Below are 21027 nucleotides of genomic sequence, written 5' to 3'. Positions count from 1 at the left end.
CAAGTCCATAGTATTCTGGAGAGCGTACAGGAAGCGCGGCAACGACATCATCTTAAACAATGCCGCCCGGCCGAGCGGCGAAAGCGGCAGACGCCGCCAGCGCACGACGTCTTCCTTCAAGCGCTGGAGGGGGGGAAGCAAGTTCCGCTCGTAGCGGGCCTCCGGGTCCAGCGTGATATAGACACCCAGGTACCGAAATCCCTGCGAGGCAATCTGGATCGGACAGCCCCGCGGGAGAACGGGAGCCTCCCCGGAAAGCACATAGACACATGATTTAGCCCAGTTGATGACGAGGCCCGGATTACGGCCAAAGGAGCGCAGGACGTCAACCAGGACAATCAGTGATTTGCGCGGGGAGGCTAAGTACAAAAGGATATCGTCAGCATAGAGGGACATGCGGTCCTCATACTCGGGGGTCCAACGGAGACCACGGATGGAAGGGTGCCACCGCAGCCACTCCGCCAGGGGTTCCAAGGCCGTTGCAAACAGGAGCGGCGACAAGGGGCAACCCTGTCGCGTGCCCCGTCCCAGCGCGAATGGGGCTGAGACTCGTCCATTCACTACCACCTGCGCCAATGGGCCCGAATACAACAATTTAACCCAGCTGATGAACCCCGGCCCAAATCCAAATTTCGCCAACATCGCCCAAATGTATGGCCACTCGAGCGTATCAAACGCCATGGTGGCGTCTAAGGACGCCAAGATGGCCGGCTCCCGCACAAACGGAACACGCGCGAGCACCCCGTGCAAGCGCCGCAGATTAAGGGCCGTGTTGCGATGGGGAATAAAGCCGGACTGGTCTTGGTGGACCAGATCGCCCACCACGCCGACCAGCCGGTTGGCAAGCACCTTGGCGAGGATTTTGGGCTCCGCGTTCAAGAGCGAGATAGGCCGATAGGATGTAACCCGGTCTCGGGGTCTCCCCTCCTTGTGGATCACCACAATTGTAGCCAGACACTGGTCCGGCGGGAGGGAGCCCCGCGAGTGGGCCGCCAGGAACATCGCGCGGAGGTGGGGTGCCAGTACATCCGGTCGCAGCTTATACAACTCAATAGGGATGCCGTTCGGGCCCATAGCCTTGCCAGATGCGACCGAGCGTATGGCGAGGGCAATTTCGTCCAGGGTGGGAGCAGCATCCAACGACTCCCTGTCCTCCACCGAAAGGGAGGGTAGCGCGATATCCCGAAGCAGGGCATGGGAATCCGCCTCCGAGCAGGGAGAGACCGGGGAATACACCTCGCGGAAATAGTCCGCGAAGCAAGAGACAATGTCTTCTGGCTCGGTGACACGTACACCATCCATCCTCTCAATCAACGGGACCACACGACTCGCTCTCTCCTTTTTATCCAACCATGCAAGCAGTTTACCAGCCTTATCACCCACATCATACAGTCGCCCCTGTTGCTCTCTATAGAGGCCCCTGGCCGCCTCCGTGACGAGGGCCCTGTAGGCCGCCTGCTTAAGTTGTAGGACATGTAGTGCAGCATCCGTCACCCCACTCTCTAGATCACCCTCCAATTCAGCGATTTCGGCCTCCACCCGGGTCACCTCCTCTTGCTCGCGCCTCCGGGCATGGGATATGAAGGAGAGGGCCTCCCCTCTAAGAACTGTCTTGAAGGCTTCCCACAGGGAGATAGCCGAAGGGACAGACCCCACATTCTCCTCAAAATACCGCTGCAAGGATTTAATCAAGTCAGCACGAATAGTGGGGTCGCGCAGGTACCAGGCATTGATTGGAGCTACCCCTCCCTCCCCCCCCGGGAAGACATCAAAGTGGAACAGGAGCGGGCAGTGATCTGAAATACCCCGCGCCAGATGGCGCACCTCTCCCACTCTCCCAGCATAGGCGGCAGGGACAAGGATATGATCAAGCCGCGAGAGGCTACCATGGGCACCCGAATGGACAGTGTACTGCAGCTGCGTGGGATGTTTTAAACGCCAGCAGTCCACCAATCCCAGTGTATCTAAGGGGCCGGACAGCCACGCCTGCGCCCGGGGGAGGTCCCTAGGGGGGTAACGATCCATAGTCCCAGAAGCCACAGCATTGAAATCCCCCCCAACCACCAGAAGCCCCCCCGGAAGGTCAAGGAGGAGGCGCCCCAGGTCCGCAAAAGTGGTAGACTGTAACCCCGGTGGGACGTACACTGAAACCAAGACAACTACTTTGCCCTCCATTCTCCCCACCAAGGCGGTGTAGCGTCCCCTCTCATCATGGCGCACCTCGTCTATTTCCAGCGGGAGCGAGTTCTTAACCATGATGCCCACCCCCCGCGAGCCAGACGTGAAGCCCGAGTGGGCCACCAGACGATAGCCACGCCGATTCATGGCACAAAAGGAATTACCAATAAGGTGTGTCTCCTGCAGAAAGACCACATCTGGCGAAATTCGTTTCAGATACTGCAGGACCACACCTCGCTTAATCCTATCCCCCAGTCCATTAACGTTCCACGACAACAAAGTCAGGTCCCTACCCCCCATCACACACAGAAGCCATCATTCGTCCCCCGGAGAGCACCACAAAAACACCAATACAGTAAAGGGTTTGCCTTGCGGAAAAAACGAACAACACCCCACCCCAACCCACCCATCCCAACAAAACTCCCCCCTCCCTGCACCCCTGCATGAGCCCCAAAGTGCAGTGTGCCTGTCGCCCCATGAATGAGAAAACTAACTAGTCCCCCAGAGGAGGAGGGAGAGCCCCCAAGAGACCCCGTACGACCCCCACAGGAGGGGAACTTACACAATCAGACAATGGTGACAGTAATGTTGTCCAGAGCAAGGCCTACTATTAGTCCCTCAGTCCTGATCCGGCGAGCCCTCTCCGCCAACCGCGCCCCCCCCCACCCCCCCGGCCCCGATCCCCGGGCAAAGTGTCCAACCAGTCCCCGGCCGCCTCGGGACGATCAAAAAAGTGCGTGCGGCCATCCACCTCTACCCTCAACTTCGCTGGAAAAAGCATCGCATACTTGATGTTCAGGTCCCGTAGGCGACGTTTGACTCCGAGAAAACTCAGTCTCTGCTTCTGGACCGCCGGTGTAAAATCAGGATAGAAGTTTACGTCCATATTGTCGAGTCTGACCGGTCCTTGTAGCCTAGAGGTCTGCAGGATAGCGTCTCTGTCCCGAAAGTTGAAAATCCGGGCGATGAGAGGCCTCGGAGGGGCTCCGGCCTTAGGTCTTCCTCCGGGGACCCTGTGGGCACGTTCCACCGCAAAGAGTTTACTCAGCCCCCGGGGCTGGAGATGGGTGAGGATCAGGTCCTCCACAAACAGATCCGCCGCCTCCTCCTCACGTCCCTCCGGCACCCCGATAATGCGGACATTATTCCTCCGGGCCCGACCCTCGGAGTCCTCCAGTCGACGATCCATCAGGGCGCTCGCCTGGCCAAGCCGGCGCACCTCCTTTTGGAGGGCCGCCATGTCAGTTGTAAGGCCCGAGGTAGTGTGGGCCAAAGTATCGACCCGGTCATTCGTCTTAGACAGATCGGCCCTCACCAGGCCCACATCCACGAGGACCGAGTCAATCTTCTGCGCCAGAGTGTCGAAGCGCTGGTCCACCGAGGCCTTCATCTCGGCGATGACGCCCATGACGTCTCGGAGGGTCAGATCCGCGGGCAGAGCAGGAGCATCAGTCGGGCCCGCAAGGGACCCGCGCGGCGCCTCTGGAGATCCCTTCTGGAGGGTGTAGCGGTCCATGTTGTTGGACTGATGGGCCGTGCCACGGCGGGTCGATTTCACCTTTGCCCGGTCGCCATCTTGCTTTGTGGACATGGTTCTCCAGTCCCCAAATCGTACCAATCTCCTTGAAAGGGGCCGACAAACCAGTTCACGGGCTCCGGGGGGGGCGGGGGGGCGACCACAGCTCCGCAGGGCAGATCACAGCTGGCGGGCCAGCAGGGCACCCCAATGAGGCCACACCACCGCACACCGCCCCGCAACCCTACCTCGCCTGGCAGCAAGGAGGGCGCAAAAGCGAAAGTGAAAGTGCGGGGTACGCAAGTCGCCCAGCCTTGCCCGCCGCTGTTGTTCACTTTGTCTCCGGATCGCCCCACAACTCCAATCCGGGGGGCCGGCGTGGAGAAGGCCGCAAACCTCAATCGGTGCTCCCGCCGGTGTCCGAGGTCCGATTCGGAAACGGAAAACGGGTGGCACCTCAGCTCGGGCTCACAAACACAGTCCCCTCGTCTAGGACAGGATATAGTCAGGATTTATGCAGGAGGTCGCGGAGGTCCTCGGGAGCCTCGCACCTACGCGGCCATCTTGGTTGCGCGCTAGGCTCCTCCCCCCCAAAGCTTTCTTTAGCTTTTAAACGCATCTTTTCTAGCTAATACATACTAGCTCACTTGTACTCTTCATCTTCTGTTGGTATTAGTGATTTTTCTCAAGCATGTCGACAGAGAAGAAAAGCCTTTTAAGGCCCTTTGGCACCAGTTCCAAGAAGTATTTCGCACTTTCTCCAATAAAACTTTGGCGCACCGTGAAGAGTGTCTGTCCCTCTGGCTGTAAAAGCTTAAAGCTAGGAAGGAGCCTTTGTCCAGTGAGGAAGTGTCCTCTTTCTCCTCCAAATGATCTCCTAAAAGGGAGAGATCTCTCTACTCTTCCCTTGAGAGATCTCATAAAGCCTAAAAAAAACCACTCAAGTGTCTTACAGGCGCAGTCCTTAAAAACATCTCAAAGAACAAAAGGAGACAAATAGTGATATGGTGAGTCAAGTAGATGTCATAAACCCAGATCTGAACCACCTACACCACCTCCTCAGGAGAAGCATTCATTTAAGAAACAAACCCTCTTCAGCTCCACCGCCTGACAGACCAGCGACGAGAAAATGAACACCGCTATCGATTGTTGCTGTCAGCACTTCTTTCACTCCTGATTCCCCCTCGATGCCTAAACTTGCATCAGTACCATTGGTGAATATAAAGCTTCCACCAACGTAGTAGACCTAGATGACATAGTTGACGACGTATCTTCCATTGACGACCATGATTTTGTCGGCGTTGGTCACATCTCCATCCACAGCCCTGTCATCGACTACCATATCTGGGACTGCTTTTAAATGAAGCAGTTTCAATGAAGCCCTTTTCCTTGAAGGAAAACGGGATGCATTTAAAAAAAAAAAAAAAAAATTCGTTTAATTTTTTAAGGTAGGTAGTGGTCCCTGGGACAACTGCCTGCCCTTAAAAATATTTTCTGACCCAGTCACAAAGGGTAAGGTGTCCCCTGGGGACACCTTCCCATTTGCAACTCCCATTACCACCCTCTTGAAGAGGATGGTAATTTGTGAGTGTTTTGCGACCACAATTGCGGTCGCAAAACATTAGTACATGGCTTTGCGGTCGCTATTAGGAAGGGAACGCCCCTTCCCAATAGCGAGTCGCAAAACCTATTTAGGGAGTCGCAAATAAATTGTGACTCGCTAAATAGGCTTTGTACATGACCCATGAGGTTTTTGCAAGCGCAAACTGGTCACAAACCCGTTTGCGCATGCAAAAATGGGTCGTATATCTGCCCGTTATATTTTTAAGACCCAAAACACTTAGATTGAAGAGCGCCACATCAAAAATATGTAAATGTGTGTCACAGACTTGAAGATGCACCTTGAAGTGTCCTGCATCAAGGTACATAAACATTGTGTAGCACAAGAAAATGGTTTGAGTTCTGCTGCATGAAGCGAACAGGAACGTAAATGTAATTAGTTTAATAGAAATGACATGGTCCGTCCTTCTTAATATGTCCTTTCAACTGAGCACGTCAAGCATTTAAAAAAATTAAAAGTCAGCCGAACACAATCAGAAATAATTGATGGTAGACGTGAAAAAAGGCTTATAATGAAAGTGATTACAGCAAATACCTAAAATAGAAACTCCCAAACTCCTCGGAATTACTTCCTCAAGCAGACTTATTAAAGAAATTGATAATGAGGCACATAATCTGTGTCCTGCTTTTCTCCGCCGAGTGCCGGCTAACCTTAAATGGCTGCATACGCCACATACAAAATTAATGTATGAGTTAATTACAAGACCTTATAGAAGGATTGGGAAACTAAGTAACAATATAACGTAACATCTGCAGGGCAGGTAACCTTTACTAGAAATGTAAGACAACCTGTTTTAGGGTGTTGTGTGCTACTAAATTCAGCGACATTCATGGAGACTCCCCAGCCCTCAGCCTACAGGGAACATTTTGAAGGCTGTTCTCATAACACAATGTAACAGAAACTGAAGGATATGCAGACAGGTATTTAACTGAGCACCCGAAAGGGCAGGCCGATTTTAAAAAAGCTTTTTCATGGCGCATAGATGAATGCGTTCATGAGAAGACATGGAAAACTCCTGAGCACCGTGAAAGTGATTAAGGGCTGATTGGGGGCCCTGGTCGTCTTGCTGCCCCACTCGATGCACATGGAAATATAGGGGGTGGGGGTGCTCGAAGGGTGGAGGAAGACTACTAACGCGAAGTGAGCGGGGGAAAGCAAAAACTAGGAGCGACTAAAACCAGCACGGCACAGGGAGATTAATTGAACTGGAAGCAGCGCCGTGCGCCAGAGCTGAGCCCAAAGGTGAAAGCTCATAGAGGGTGCAAGCAGCTGGGAGCAGCAACGGGTGCTGAACCAGGAGGAAATAATAACAAGAATGGATGACGTAAAGCAGGCGCCGCAAGCCGAAAAAAACAAAAGAAAATTGCTCTCAAAGGATTGTAAATAACCTGAAGAGGAAGAGCACATGTAACATGGGCAGTCCTCATGCGAGGATACAAAAGTCGAAAAGACGGGATTAATAAATGTATTCACCAAAGAAAAGCCGGCAATAACAAAAGACAGTAAGAGGAGCCAATGAAAGAGATGGGTGGGTCTTGAAGCCCATATTGTAGATACACCATGTCTCGAAGAGACTGCGCGCATGTGCTGCCTAGACAAGACCTAATCCTGTCAAATCACTGTCTAGAAGAGAAACAGGCCAGAAGGGTGCCAGTCCAACAGGTGTTGTCACTCCTAGTGACTCTCCTTTTGAACACCAATAAAGGGCGCAGAATCTCTTCAACCACTGTTTTGCAAGCTTTGCTATGCATGAACCTACACTGTAATATGCAAAATAATTCAACAAAGAAAGAACTGGCAAGCGCTACAAAAGAAAGAACCCATAGAAAGAGTAGCTAGACCTGAGAATAAAATTGTGAAGAAATGAATGGATTGGAACCTGAATGCAAACCTAGGATTTTAAATCCGCTCTTGATTAATATTGCAGAAGATCCTAACACCTTTGCCAAAGAGTGCTGCTTTAGCCTAGTCTGTGTATTTTCACTTACCTAAAAGTAGAAAATCACTCTGATTTGTGTTGGGCTGCTTTCACTGGCATTTTAAGGTTCTTGCAAACACAAGGAGATGATGGACAGAGTGCTGAAACGTTTCAAGCAAAGTGAGCAAGGGACCCACGTCTGGGCATACCATGCCAACTTAGGGCGAACAAAGCAAACACAAGGAGATGATGGACGGAGTGCTGAAACCTTTCAAACAATCACCCCCAGTCACAGATCTGGGTTGAATCCATCAACATTCTTTAACTCACTTCGCCACCTCAGTTCAGACCCAGCTATATGCAAATCAGTCTTGACCCTGTGCCTCATGGGAACAGTCCAGCCTGAACTGCCAAGCCTGGGACCGGTTTCTGTTGTCAGGGTATTTCCAGACGTGGGTCCCTTGCTCACTTTGCCACTGGATTCAAGCTAGCCTGGCTGATGAGGGCTGTTAGCTCGAATCCGGTCCCAGGAGGCTTGATTCCGGTCCAGGGAAGACATGTCTTGGCAGTTCGGTCTGGACTATTCCCATGAGGCACAGAGTCTAGACTGATTTGCATATAGCTGTGTCTGAACTGGGGTGGCAAAGTGAACTAAAGAATGATGATGGATTCAACCCAGTTCTGTGACTGGGGGTGAGTGTTTGAAAAGTTTCAGCACTCCGTCTATCATCTCATTGTGTTTGATTTTAAGGTTCTTCCCTTGGTATACATCTTTCGAGTGGAACCAAGAGCACTGGACATGCTTCATGTTTAGCAGGTTATGGACAATTGGAGAATGAGACCAGTTTCAAAACCCCTAGCTTAAGAACACAGTTTGACATTGCTTTGATGGTTATTAATTAGCGCAGGTATTTAGCAGGCAAGTAGAATCCGTGTATTTATATTGTACATTGGATTTTACCTTTAAAGTGCTGCGCAGTTGGGCATACTGCCCAGCTCGTTTGTATAAGGCTGATTCAGGAAAACCTAGATAAGCAGTGGTGCATGTGTGTGGACATTGGGGGAGACCTATTTCACTTTCTAACTCATTTTAAAGCAACCTTTCATTTTTGTTCAGCAAATGAACCATTCTTTCATAGTGAACTGCGACGCATCGCACTCATGTCTGACCTGACAGCCAACGTACATGGTCAAAGAGGTAATATCACTTCATCATAACGCCTTCAAATTCAGGGGTTCTGTCTCTCTTGCTCATAGTTGGGCAGTCTGTTGACGTTGCAACTGTATATGCTACCAAGGCATAATCGATATGAAAAGGGAGAGGAGGTCCTCCTAATCCATCAGGACAACATAACCATTGTCTATGTGCATTTAAAATCCATATTCTTTGGGAAAATTTGCTGGGTATTTAAAAAAGAAGGGGCTAATCATCTTCAAGATTGCATGCAGAGAGGTATCAAAGAGATGGAATGCCCGTAGGCCTATTTGCCACAAGACCGAAAGAAAAATGTCCATAACGTCAATGGCAGGATGTGGTCAATCAAAACAGCTGCAGGGTTATTCTGCTTGTTCCACACGGGGCCAGATCAGTATGGTTCACAGACAAAATGAACAAGCAAGTCATTAAGATGTACTACAACTCAGGGTACATATTCTCCCCTTATTTGTTGATGAGGGGGGAGAGCTAGCAAATCCTAGTAGTCTGACAGTGTGGCCTCAGTTACTTTAGCCATTTAACAGTCTTAACAATTCCATGCAACTGTTGTAAAGGTCGAAGCACACTACTAAAATTACATACACAATTTATTTGTATTGTCTTTGAATCTAGTCCAAGAATAAAGGATTGCACCTCTTTACATCTCTTCTGCTTCTTACTTTAACATATCTGTCTTAAGAACACAAGTCTCTTCTAAAATGCCCTAGCCTTACCTGTTTACTTAATGGCAGACTAAAGGTATGGAAGGCAGTAAGGCCAACCACTGCTCCTTTTAGTCCGTAGACATATGGAAAGAATTGTGTGATGGGGTATTTGGAACATACCTGGAGTTATGCAAATGAACACCATCTGGTTGCTAAATTCAGCAATGAAAAAAAAGAATGATGACATTTTCATATGCCAGACAAGGGAGCATCATACTTTTCCTGTTAAGCAGCCATATACCAAATTCTTTTAAGCACAAAGTGGTGCTTTGAAGGCATGGTAAGCTCATTCCAGAGTTTCATTTGAATTTTATTAACCTTTTTGGAACCATTCTTTTCTTCATCAGACAGTCTGTGGCTATCCTATTGGTGAAAACGTAGTTGGTAGAATTGCCACTGCTGACAGTCTTTCTGAAGGCATTGTCATTGGTGAAAACCATCCTGAAGGCATCACTGTCTGTCACTTTCTCATCTGCTGCATTACCATCGGTTGCAATCTCATCAGTGAAAAACACCTTTTTAAACACCATGCAAAAGAAAACTTAGACTTCACACCAGCTGGGGTCCATGAAGGATTATGATTCTCTCTCTACGGTACTTACTGTAACCACAGTGTCTACAGAATCTTCCAAGTTGGAAAGGTGGTCACAGTCGCATTACCGTGAATGAGCACCTTCCCCCAAGGTCAGCTCTGAATTATGCTTTATAGGTGGGTTTCAACCACAATTTGATCTTTTAGCAGTCCAAGTGGACTGAAAATGCTTGTTCTTCACTGGCAGCCTGGACAAGAGAGGAAGTATTTTCAGGCCATTGGTGTGGAATATTTGCCTATGTTTTGCTTGTTTCCCCTAATCTGCAAAGTAATTTTCAAATAGAAGAGGGAACCTTATGCACTACTTTTGATAGCCTAGTATATTCAAGGCTGTATTGGTTCCCAGATCTGCCACAGTTGTATCATTGCCTTTACGATGGCCGGGTTCCTCCCTCCAATTATTTGCAGGAATCACTCTGCTCTTCTTTACATATTTACAACGGCATGTCTTGCATCGTGACCTGAAGTCACTCATCATGACAGCCAGGGTCCTGCGCACGTAGAATTAGGTCATATTGACTTCACACCAGAGTGCAGGCAGTTTTTTGACCAACACGTTAGAGCTCTACAAAGAAAATCCAGACTGTCAAATGGAAACCTTTCTATGCCTACAGTAGTTTCTGCTGCCACGATCTCCCAAACTGCCAATTTCCCTGTGTATTTGCAAGCTTGGTAAAATCAGGCTGATGGAAATCTCTCTACGGGTTTACATAGCAAGCGTCTGAAAAATTAGTCACTTTTTTCTTTGTCTATTGTATTTGCATTTGTATAAATCTTTCCTATCCTTTGAGATGCCCATAATGTAGGTAAGAAAGTAGGTACTCCTTGTAATTTGCTTATCACTTCATACCACTGTAAGCTTGTGCACCCCTCTCCTTTGCATCAGGTTTGTGGTGGCCCTTTGGGGTGCAGGGTTGAAAGGATCTTGTTTGTAATTTGGCCTACATGTTAAGGGCATAGTTTATTGAAAATGGCTGCGCATAAACGGAGGATGCTGCAAAAGAATCGATGCATCTAGATGCACTGGTACTCAACATCTTTAGAAGTAGACTATAATAATTAGCAACTGCCAATGACTTACTTGAGTGGGGTGCCATTAGGGCACATACTAGAACGAGTCTGCCTAGCAGTGCACAATCCACTGGAGGTGTGGTTGAGCCACTAAGGGAGTACAAAATGGAGTCTACATGGGAGAGACGGGGCCCAAACCAACTGAATGCAAATGTAATCAGCTAGAAAGTACTATGAGAAGTGTATCAAGTGTGCAGTGTACATGGTTGCAGAACATAGTACACATTGGAGCATTAAAGTATCAACTGACCACTATTTTGGGGTCTCAATATCGAAGGGCAGGCATCGAGTGTTTTATAGGGAAAACTATAACTGATAGTGGTGCACCCCAGCAGTTGAGGAGAAAGTGGCACAGGTCTAGTGTGTTTATGCCAGCTCAAGAAAACCACAAATAGAGGTATGCTTGAGAAAAATGCTTTCACATATATACTCATGCTGGATGCCCTGAGAGGAGAATTTAGGTGATATCTGGGCATTTCTTGTGTGAGCCAGCACGAGACAAAGTACCAGCCTACAACTGGTCTCTGATGTTCATCTCACTGAATTGTCATTCTAAGATAATTCGAAGATAATCAGGCCCTCAGCTTTCTATTTGTTACTGTTGGTTTTTGTAGCAGAGGGTGCCAGCTTGCAATACAGGCTGCTGTGAGTTGGCTCTCTGTCTTCATCACTTACTGCCATACAAAAGTCTACCGCCTCTTAAGTGGCAAGGTAACAACTCATTCCACGTGAAGTAGGACATGTGCAGCTGCTTTTATACAAGGGTCTGCTTCAGGACATTTGTTCAGCTGCCATTTGGAAGAAAGGCACTATTACCTGGATGTGAATGTGACTAGGTAGTGAGATCTGTTAGCTTTTGAAAAATATTCTATTGAGATGAACCTGACGACCTTTCTTCATACACGTGTTCTGATTATACTGCTCACTGTGTGTTTTCCCCAAGCCTGTGAAATATGATGTGTCCAGTGGTGGAGAAGAAATAAATTCAGTCGCCAAACAATGATATCATTCAAAGGTTGACATTTAACGTTTGCACCGCCCATGGAGAAACTCTCCTATCTCCTACTTGCTTTCACACTTGTGCTTCAAAATCTGAGCTGTGGTTGGCTTTAGGTGGAGTAGAGTGCTGAGTGCCTTTTACCTCATTGGTTGAATTTGGACAGTCTATATTAAGGTGAATATGCTACTAAATGTAACTACTATTTGCATGGACCTCTAATGATTCTTTGGACTGCAACACATTAGTTACGAATGGCTCTCGGCTTGATGATGAGAGAATGATTCAAGCAGATGATTCAAGAGAATGATTCAATCTGTGAAAGATCCCAACTCTGGAGAACTTGAGTTGCAGGTAAAGAACTTACTTTTTGCCACTGTATGCAATTAGTGTTGTCATTAGAGGCTCTTCTGGTGGTCAACTAAAGACCATTGTACTCTAGTAGAGTTTTTCAAGAATCGGATCTTTCAAGGAGTTGCATGCTTTAATTTCTTGGATGCTTCAGTAGATCTCATAAATGTGCTGTATCAGATTGTGGTAAATTAGCATAGTACATTTGTACAACCTTTTCACCTCATTTATATTGATAAGGAGGTTAGCCAATAAGTTGCAATGCTTACCTAGAAGATATAACTGCACAAAATGTCTACTGCCAGACACCATCACAGGTTTTTTTTTTATTTAGAGACTACTTTCTACTCCAGAAGAGAGATCTTTATTCAGCAGACCTATAAGAACATAATTGATACATTTTACTTTGACTGTGGGAGTGGGGGAGGGGGTGGTCTCTATCTGCTTCTAGATACCGATACAAAGGCAGCCTGGGCAGAATTCCCATAGAAAAAATAATTTTGTAGGTTTTTATCAGCAACACAAGAGACTTCTCATAAAACTAAAGTCTATCTTCAAGACGTTGAAACTTTTTGCATATAGGAAGATCCTTGTAATCCTCACATGCATTGTACGTATTGCCTTCGCATTAACTGCTACTGGGATGTGACTTTAGCAGAACCATCTGAGGAAAAACCATGAGAGACGGGTTACAAAACTCAAGTGAACCTGGTCTGCACTACTTGGCTATTCAGTCAAAAACTGAATATCTCATGTCTTGAATGAATTTCGTTGATTTATTCCAAAATTCGAGTTGTCCTCTGTTTGTTATAAAGGCTAGTTATTTATGTACTTTAAGGAAGTGCATGCAAAAAAATACTTCACACTTGTTACACTTATAGCATGGGTGTCCAATGTAGGTCTGGAGCCAGGCTATATTTTCAGTTTAGTTACTAAATTGGTTATTTCCAATTAGATTAATGGTTTATAATTTTCTCCTAAGCACATACCCTAATAATTGAGCCTCATGGATGTTTATTAGACACAATAACATGCATAATTTGCCTTAATGTACATCGAAATATTTTAGAAATATGTTGTCAACTCAATCCATAGGTAGTTTGTAAAACTTGAAAGCCCTTTCTTTAACCTTTTTTTGTGAAAAATATTTTCCTTCTGTTTTGAAATCTAGAAACCAGAAATTAAAGAAGAACTAACAGAGGAATACAGTGATTACAGTGTGAAGCCAAATGAGAACTCCTACTGCTATCAGCTCTTGCAAGAACTGAACGAGCAGAGAAAAAAAGGCATTCTTTGTGATGTCAACATTGTAGTGAGCGGAAAGGTCTTCAGAGCTCACAAAAACATTCTGGTTGCCGGCAGCCGGTTCTTCAAGACATTATATTGCTTCACAAACAAAGAAAGCCGTGACCAAACCACTGTTACCTACTTAGATGTTGTTGCTATTCAGGGTTTCTCTGTCATCTTGGACTTCATGTATTCTGGGAATCTGGTGCTTACAAGCCAAAATGCAATTGAAGTGATGTCAGTGGCCAGCTACCTTCAAATGACAGAAGTTGTTCACTCCTGTCGTAATTTTATTAAAGATGCCTTAAACATAAGCACAAAATTGGAAGGGCCCGAGGCTGTGGTTGTAAACTATGACAAAAGGAGAGCTATCAATAGGGATGGTTTGTCATCGAGAGAGCAAAAGATTGCTAGTTTCTGGGCAACCCGCAATCTTACGAACTTGGCAAGTAATATAAAAATGGAACATGAGGTTCCCAGTCCAGAGGAGGACCAAAAGGAAAATTATCAACAAACTGACTCCACTTGGGTCGATGATAGTTCTCCGGAAGTGAAAATTGAATCAGAAGGTCAGGGGAAAGTTTTTGTGTGGAATGAAATGTCCTCACATCCCATGTCTGCACAAGAACCTGGAAAAGGAAGACGGAAAAACCAGACAACAAAAAGATTTGTTTATAACATACCACCCACCACTGACGAAGCACTGTTGGAAGGTGCTGCAATGCTTCTTCCATCGCCCGTACCATACCAAGATGAGGACGTTCAGTGTTTGCAGGATGGTGCAGGTAACACTTTTTTTCTCTGACAGAATTATAACTCTGCCAGTTTTATATGTCAAACAAGAAACAAACGTTTTTCTTTAATCCTTCTTGTGATGTATGTTGAGATGATCACATCTTAAACAATAAATGTGTACACAAATTTAACATTAATTGCAAATGGTACTCTTAAAAGATAAAGGATCATATTCCCATAAACTTAATGCCATCTTAAAGTTGCATTTGCAGTAAAGATCAGAATGTGTTAAGGTAAAATTTGATAAATTATGCTCTTAAATATGTCATTTTAGGTCAAGCCTAGAGGTATCGAGGCATGCTGTAATGTCTCTGTGAAGTGAGCAGACACCCACTACACTCCCACTGCTTGTTGATTAGTTACTTAGTCCACCTTTCTAAATGGCATAGTTTTGGTTGGTCGATACAGTAAATTTGTCCCGCCTTGTGTCTGTTTTGTCTCCAACCATGCGTTTGCCCCTGCTGAATGGATCCTTTCGATACGGGCTATATGTTTTGTTACCCGCACTACTTTTTCTTTTGCCTCGGCTTGCTTTAAAATTCCTGTTGTGTTTTACTTTGCTCCCGCCCCCTCCCATTGTCCGTGTTCACCATGCTCCCGACCCCCTCCCGTTGTCCGCATTCCCTTGGTTCCCGCCCCCTTCTTTTGTCCCTATTCAACATGCTCCAACCCTCTGCCCGTTGTCCGCATTCCATTTGTTCCAGCCCCCCTCCAGTTGTCATTATTCACCAAGCTCCCACCCGCCTCCCATTGTCTGCATTCCTTTTGTCCCCTGCGTATTCATAGCCCACGGAGGGCCGTTCGCAAGTAGGTGGTCCGCAGGCGCTGCGACCTGCTTGGAGGGTGCGCTGAGTCTGTTGCTCTGACCCTCTCCCCTTCACTTGCGGCGGTCTGTGGGGTACATTACCTCCCCACCCCCCGGCTGCACGCCACTGTTTGTTTAAATGCTGACTAGTCCACGTAAAGCATCGGCAAAGCCAAAAGGCGTGACCTATTGGCTTTGCCAATGCTTATTCTGAATTACTTTCCTGCTTGTCAAATTGTAGTTGACTTTCTCAGTTTTGACTCTTCAGTACTTCACTTTTGATTTTAATTTTTTTTTTAAAGTAGTTTAATAACCATATTTTTGCCCTGTCCAATTTCTGAAACATCTTTTTAGGTAAAAATTAAAACCTAATACATATTCCCAGAATCATGGGTGGTCAGCATAAATGTTTATGTCCAAGGCCTTTCACAAGACATCTACATTCTTTAGCCTGTTAAGATGGGAGATTGTTCCATATCTTCAACTGCACCTTCCCAAAATGCTCTTTTTAATGTCTTGAGCATTTATCTCGCTATTAAAATATTTAAGGCGATAATCATTGTAAAAGTGATGTCAGTCTTTTTGAAGGATAGTTGACCCTAACTGCTTGAAGAGTGTCCAGCATCAGAACTGATATCTTGCAATACTCTTTATGCTCTGACAAAACATGATTTCTAAAAATGCAGTCTGTCGGAACGTATTTTGTTCTGCAGAGATCTTTTATTTTTGTTCTTTATATTTTTGCAATGTTTGACTTTTTTCATTTTATTCAGACTTCGCCCCCTTTTCAATTCCCACTTTCATTTTAGTGGTCTGCAAGTCTTAGTGGCACTTCACCTACTATACCATGTGTTCAGCTCTAAAGGTGACTGTTAAATTAGTATTTTTCTTAATACGTGCTTTCAGAGCATTGAAAAAATAAACTGTCTACAAATTACAATGCTAGTGCTATTGCACAGCTTAAAATAGCTCTGTTTGAAAGCCTAAGGAGTGCAGGCCTTTTAGCCAATTTTTTTCTTTATGGAACTATAGTTAGCAACTTAATGTTTTATGTTCACTTTCTCTTCAGTTGTTGTTTTACTTCTGAATGAAGTGATCCTTCTGTGGTGTTACTGCCACGGAGTAACACTGCTTTCTCCAGCATTGGATCATTTCATATAGTCACTGGCTTGAATCATTTCCTTTCGTCAGGCTGAAAAACCCCAGTAACTTTGCTTTAAGCAGTGGCAAAATGACGCTAGACCTCAACAACAGTATTTACTTATAGCGCATCCATGTCATTTGTAGCAGCCCGAACTTGAATCACCGAGGTGGAAGTGCTGAGTTCTCCTCTCAGTAGATACTTTTATATCTCATATTTCTCCTGCATGTTGTGTATGAGTGGGTTCCTGGGAAGAGCACTACTCTAGCCTCTGTGATCTTATCATGACCTTTATTGATCTACCCTAGACTTGAACATTCACGGAGACCCTTTCCCTGTCATCAGCTGTCACCATGACTGATGAGAAGAAACAAATCTCTCTTCAAATCCTCTTTGTAAGGTTTTTACTGTACCTACTTATAACATCACTTTAATTTTTGTATGTTCCAGTGAATTTCTTACGTTTTTGTTAATATAAACAAATATGATACCGTTCTCATGCTCCCAACTCCCTGCGGACGGTCCACACACTGTGTCCAACCCCCGTGAATGCTCAACCCCACCCACCTGTAGCCAGACCCTGCATCCAACCCGCTGCAAGGGGCAGCGAATCCTCCACTGTGCACGACATTGGTACAGGCCTGGCTCTGAGGCCAACCCAAAGGACTTCCACGCTGCTTATTTATTTTAAAATTGTTTTTCAATCATGAAGATACACCGGGGGTGGGAGTAAGGTACTCGGGGGGGCAAGATGGTTCCTGTGTGATTCTCCGCCTCACCGCCGCCAGCGCCACGAGATTTCTTGGCCATCAGCTATGAGGCCTGACCTCGTGACCGCACACGAACGGTCAGCGCTGGCGTTGGCGTCTGGCTGCTGCTCCCGGCGCGTCAGTAGATTCCTCTCGCAACACTGTGAATCACCGCGAGCACCGCGATCCCGGGTACCTCCGAGGCCGCGGAGGAAATTGACAACCTCAAGCCACGAAAATCCCGAAGCCCGGATTGTATTGATTACGTTCCTGGTGTATCGGAATAGCTGGAACAGCTGGTGTGACTGGTTTGGTCCCGGCGCCCTCTGTGGTTTCCTCTTTGCCTGGCTGTTTTCTTTGGTGACACGACGAGGGTCCCTGCGAAGCCAATTTGACATAGAGGTGCCTACTGCTGACTATGGCGATCCCGGACCCTGACATTTGTGCCGATGAGTGGAGCATGGCTTCTCGCGGGTTCAGAGGGGCTAAAGGCAAGCCATCAGTTAATCCTAGCTCTGGTCTTAATGCTGCGCCCATTCCTCCTGAAGCAGAACCTACTCCCAAAAATAAAATGGAGACTCTGGGTATTAAAAAGGCGCTAAACAAATCTACCCACGGGGGTCCCTCAAAAGAAAGAAGCTACTCGCAACCTTCTGTTGCTAAACTATTTTCTACGGCAGGCATGGGCTCCGGTAACTGGTTAACATCAACAAACAACCCCCACAAAGAAAGTGAATCGACAAACTTAGGTACAGCTAGCCAAAATGAGCTTCCAGAATTGCAGTCAACTGATATTCTCGAACTCAAAGCCAACCAACCAGTCCAAATTCAGGGGACCACGGTAATCGATAAAACTAGTCCTAATATGAATATGGAAGTTTTTGTCCCTTTTATACAGACTGACACCAACTTGATCCCAACCACAAGTGCTACCCAAGACCAAAATGTCTGGGGCCCTATTTCCATCGATACCAATGACTTTAAAAATACCAGCACACAATGGTTATCAAATTCAGGCTCCCTAGACCCCGTGGGGGGAACATTTTTTTTCGGTGTCAGATGGGTCTAACTCTCCGGTTGAGGCTTGCTCTTTGTCTTCAAGCGACAGCGATTTTTCACACTCCAATCATAGCAACGCCTCTAAAGGGAAAAATACGGTTCGCAAGTAGAGATGTTAGGGGGCAAAAAGTAAAGGGAAGAAACAGGATAAAAAGGATCATCTTAAACGGGACTATTCCGGGACCCAACTCTCTTTTTCTCACAATGATGAATCCATTAAAACGAACAGCACCTCACAAGTTCAACCTGATTAGTCGCTATTTTGGCCTCCATTAACCAATTTCAGGCGGTGGTCCGGGCAGACAATCAACTGGCCAAATGTGCTGCCAAAAAACTTAAAGGGAGTATACGAAAACTCAACAAAACCTGCTCTGATATTTGTGAAAGAGTGAGAATGGTAGACGGTCGTACTGAAAATCTTGAATCGGAGGTTGCGCTACTTAAAAACCAAGGTGCTTCCCAAAGTGAACGCATGTCTGATGTTGTATGGCAGCTGGAAGAACAAGAAAACAGGCAAAGGCCGAAACAATCTTCGCCTTCTTGGGATTCCCGGAGGAGTTGAAGGGGAAGACCCCAGGCGCTACATCATAAAGCTTCTAAAGGGGGCCTTTCCCGATCAGTCTGAATGGTGTTGGGAGCACGAGATCCAACAAGCTCATCGCTTCCCCCTTATGCATAAAAGACAGTCAGGCAATACCAATGACTCTACAAGGCCACGAGCGTTACTGTTTTTTTTGGGGAATTTTCTAAGGCAGCTATTCTTTGATCAAGCCAGACAGTACTCCCAGAAATCTTTTGAAAGGGTATCCTTCTTTGCCAAACCAGATTTCTGCCACATCACCGTGGAGCGAAGATGGCAACTTCGACAACTTATAACCCCATTCCAGCAGCTGGGAGGCCTGGTCTTCATTATGAACCCTGCCAAATTGAAGGGATTCTTGAATGGCACATCACAAATTTTCACATCAGAAATGAAGGCACAAGAGTTTCTTGCCGAACTTAAAACCAAGAAAACGCCAAAATAAATTGTCATAGGATGGTTACAGCTAAACCTTCAAAAAGCACTTAGTCTATCTTAAAGTATAGAATATTGCAACTAAGAAGATTTTCTTCCATATTTTGTTTTTTTTTTCTTTTTCTTTTTTCCTTTCGTCTGTAGGTTTGTTTTTTCTCTGCAATAATATGCACAAACCGCATACCTAAATTTGAATGTATCTTCCATGGCAAGGCAAAGGTGGCGGGGTGTCACAACAGGATCTATCATTTGGGAATTTCCTGATTACTCATTTTCAGGGGTGGGAGGGTGGGTTGGAAGGGTTAGGGGCAAAGGTTGGGTTGGGTGGGGGGGCTGCTCAGGAGCGGTAGGCTGAATCTAAGCTAGCTGTTTTTACGATGTCAATGTGTCTAATCTCACTGTTCTTTGCAATTTTATACCAATTGTATACATAGTGTCCTATAGTGAGACATACGCTTCCCAATGGCTCATTTTGAATCTGTTTTTTTGATGGGTTTTTTTTTACACAGGGTTTTTAGATTCATGGGTCCAACAAGATAAATAGGGTCCTTCCTCATACAACGCATACATTTTACGCACGCCCATTTATAATGCTCTTTACGAGGAGAATCTTTTTTCCAAACACTGATGAATACACTAAATCTTAAGATCCTTTCTTTGAACATCTGTGGGCTAAACGACATTCGAAAAAGGCAAAGGGTAGCTCAGAGTTTACGGCTATTAGGGGCCAATATAGTCTGTCTCCAAGAGACACACACAGAAGGCTCTCAATTGCATCTTTTAAATAGCTTAGGATACAAAGTTGTTTGGGGGACTACCCAAGGGACTCGCTCCAGGGGTGTTGCCACCTTAGCACGTTATAACTATCTTCCTCAATCTACTCGAATTAAATCTGACCCTCAAGGAAGATGGATGCTTACTGAATGTCGCATCACCCCTGCATTCTCATTTACCTTGTGTTCTATATATGGGAGTGTCTTGGATGACTCCAGTGTGATTGACCAGGTTTCAGCTGAATTGGTTCATTGGCCCCTGCCTGTTATCTTATGTGGGGATCTTAATATTAATTTTCCATCTAATTGGGGGTCTAATTCTCAATGCCATCAGACCACCCGCAAACCCAAAGTGGTTCGAGTACTTAAAAATCTCTTATACACTCATGGATTTTTTTATGGTTTCTTCTTCTTTAATTCATGACAGCGAAATTGAATTGCTTCCCCCTATTCTTTCTGACCATAATCCCCTAAGCCTTAATATCCGAGGGCTGATAACACAAAAGGAAATCTCATCCTGGAGCTTTGAAAGAGCACTTTTACAGGATGAAGGCTACCAGACTCATATGAAACAATGGATTAAGAACTTCCTCAATAGCAACTTATGCACAGCGGGTGGAGAACATGGCGGCCGTGAGCTAAGTGGTCGCTTGCCATGCCGGTAGCTCTCCTGTTTTCTGCCGTAACATTGCGTTTAATTTGCCCATGAGGTTATGGCAGTGCTTTAGATTAAATTTTTAAAAAGTTATCTTTGTACCTGACAAAGAAGTTGGAGATGTGTGTTGGCGCTTAGGTTGATCTTCCACGCTGACTCGTCATCGCCTCAGAGCTAAGGAGGGGCTGGAGATTGGCAGCGTGTTGGCTGCTCCGCGGCGGCCTCTCCCGAGGTGTTTCCGGGAGCGAGAGAGGCAGAGTCAGCACCTGGAAGGCGGCGGGAGCCGCCACATTCACACTGGAGGCAGAAGCGGAGGCGAGATGCGAAGTAGCGTTGCTGCCGAAGATTTGGCTGAAGGTTTGGCCGGGGCAGACAAAACAAGGGTGGCAGCATTCGTACTGGGGGTGCAAGAACGCTGGGCTGAGGGCAGAGAAGGTAGCATCGAAAGTCCTCTACTGGGAAAGCCCCCGGGTTTCCATACTCCACCATATTGTTTGAGACGAAACGGGACTTCTACCTCTGTCTCTGTCCCCACGAAAAATAGCAAGAAGGGGAAGGAAGTAAAGCAGGCACAGGCTGAGGGC

The 21027-nt window shown here is 46.4% G+C and overlaps 1 protein-coding gene across 1 annotated transcript in view; it reads left to right on the top strand.

Moving 5' to 3' along the window:
• ZBTB10 (zinc finger and BTB domain containing 10) overlaps nt 1-21027 on the top strand; it is a 480238-nt gene that overhangs the window by 117039 nt on the left and 342172 nt on the right. Inside the window, exon 2 of the mRNA XM_085605374.1 lies at nt 13336-14236. Within this exon, the coding sequence (XP_085461500.1) occupies nt 13336-14236 (901 nt within the window). The remainder of the gene's footprint in view (nt 1-13335; nt 14237-21027) is intronic.

Source organism: Triturus cristatus, chromosome 5_1, assembly GCF_964204655.1.
Source record: "Triturus cristatus chromosome 5_1, aTriCri1.1, whole genome shotgun sequence".
Lineage (NCBI taxonomy): Eukaryota > Metazoa > Chordata > Amphibia > Caudata > Salamandridae > Triturus > Triturus cristatus.
This window is presented reverse-complemented; position numbering and strand designations above follow the sequence as displayed.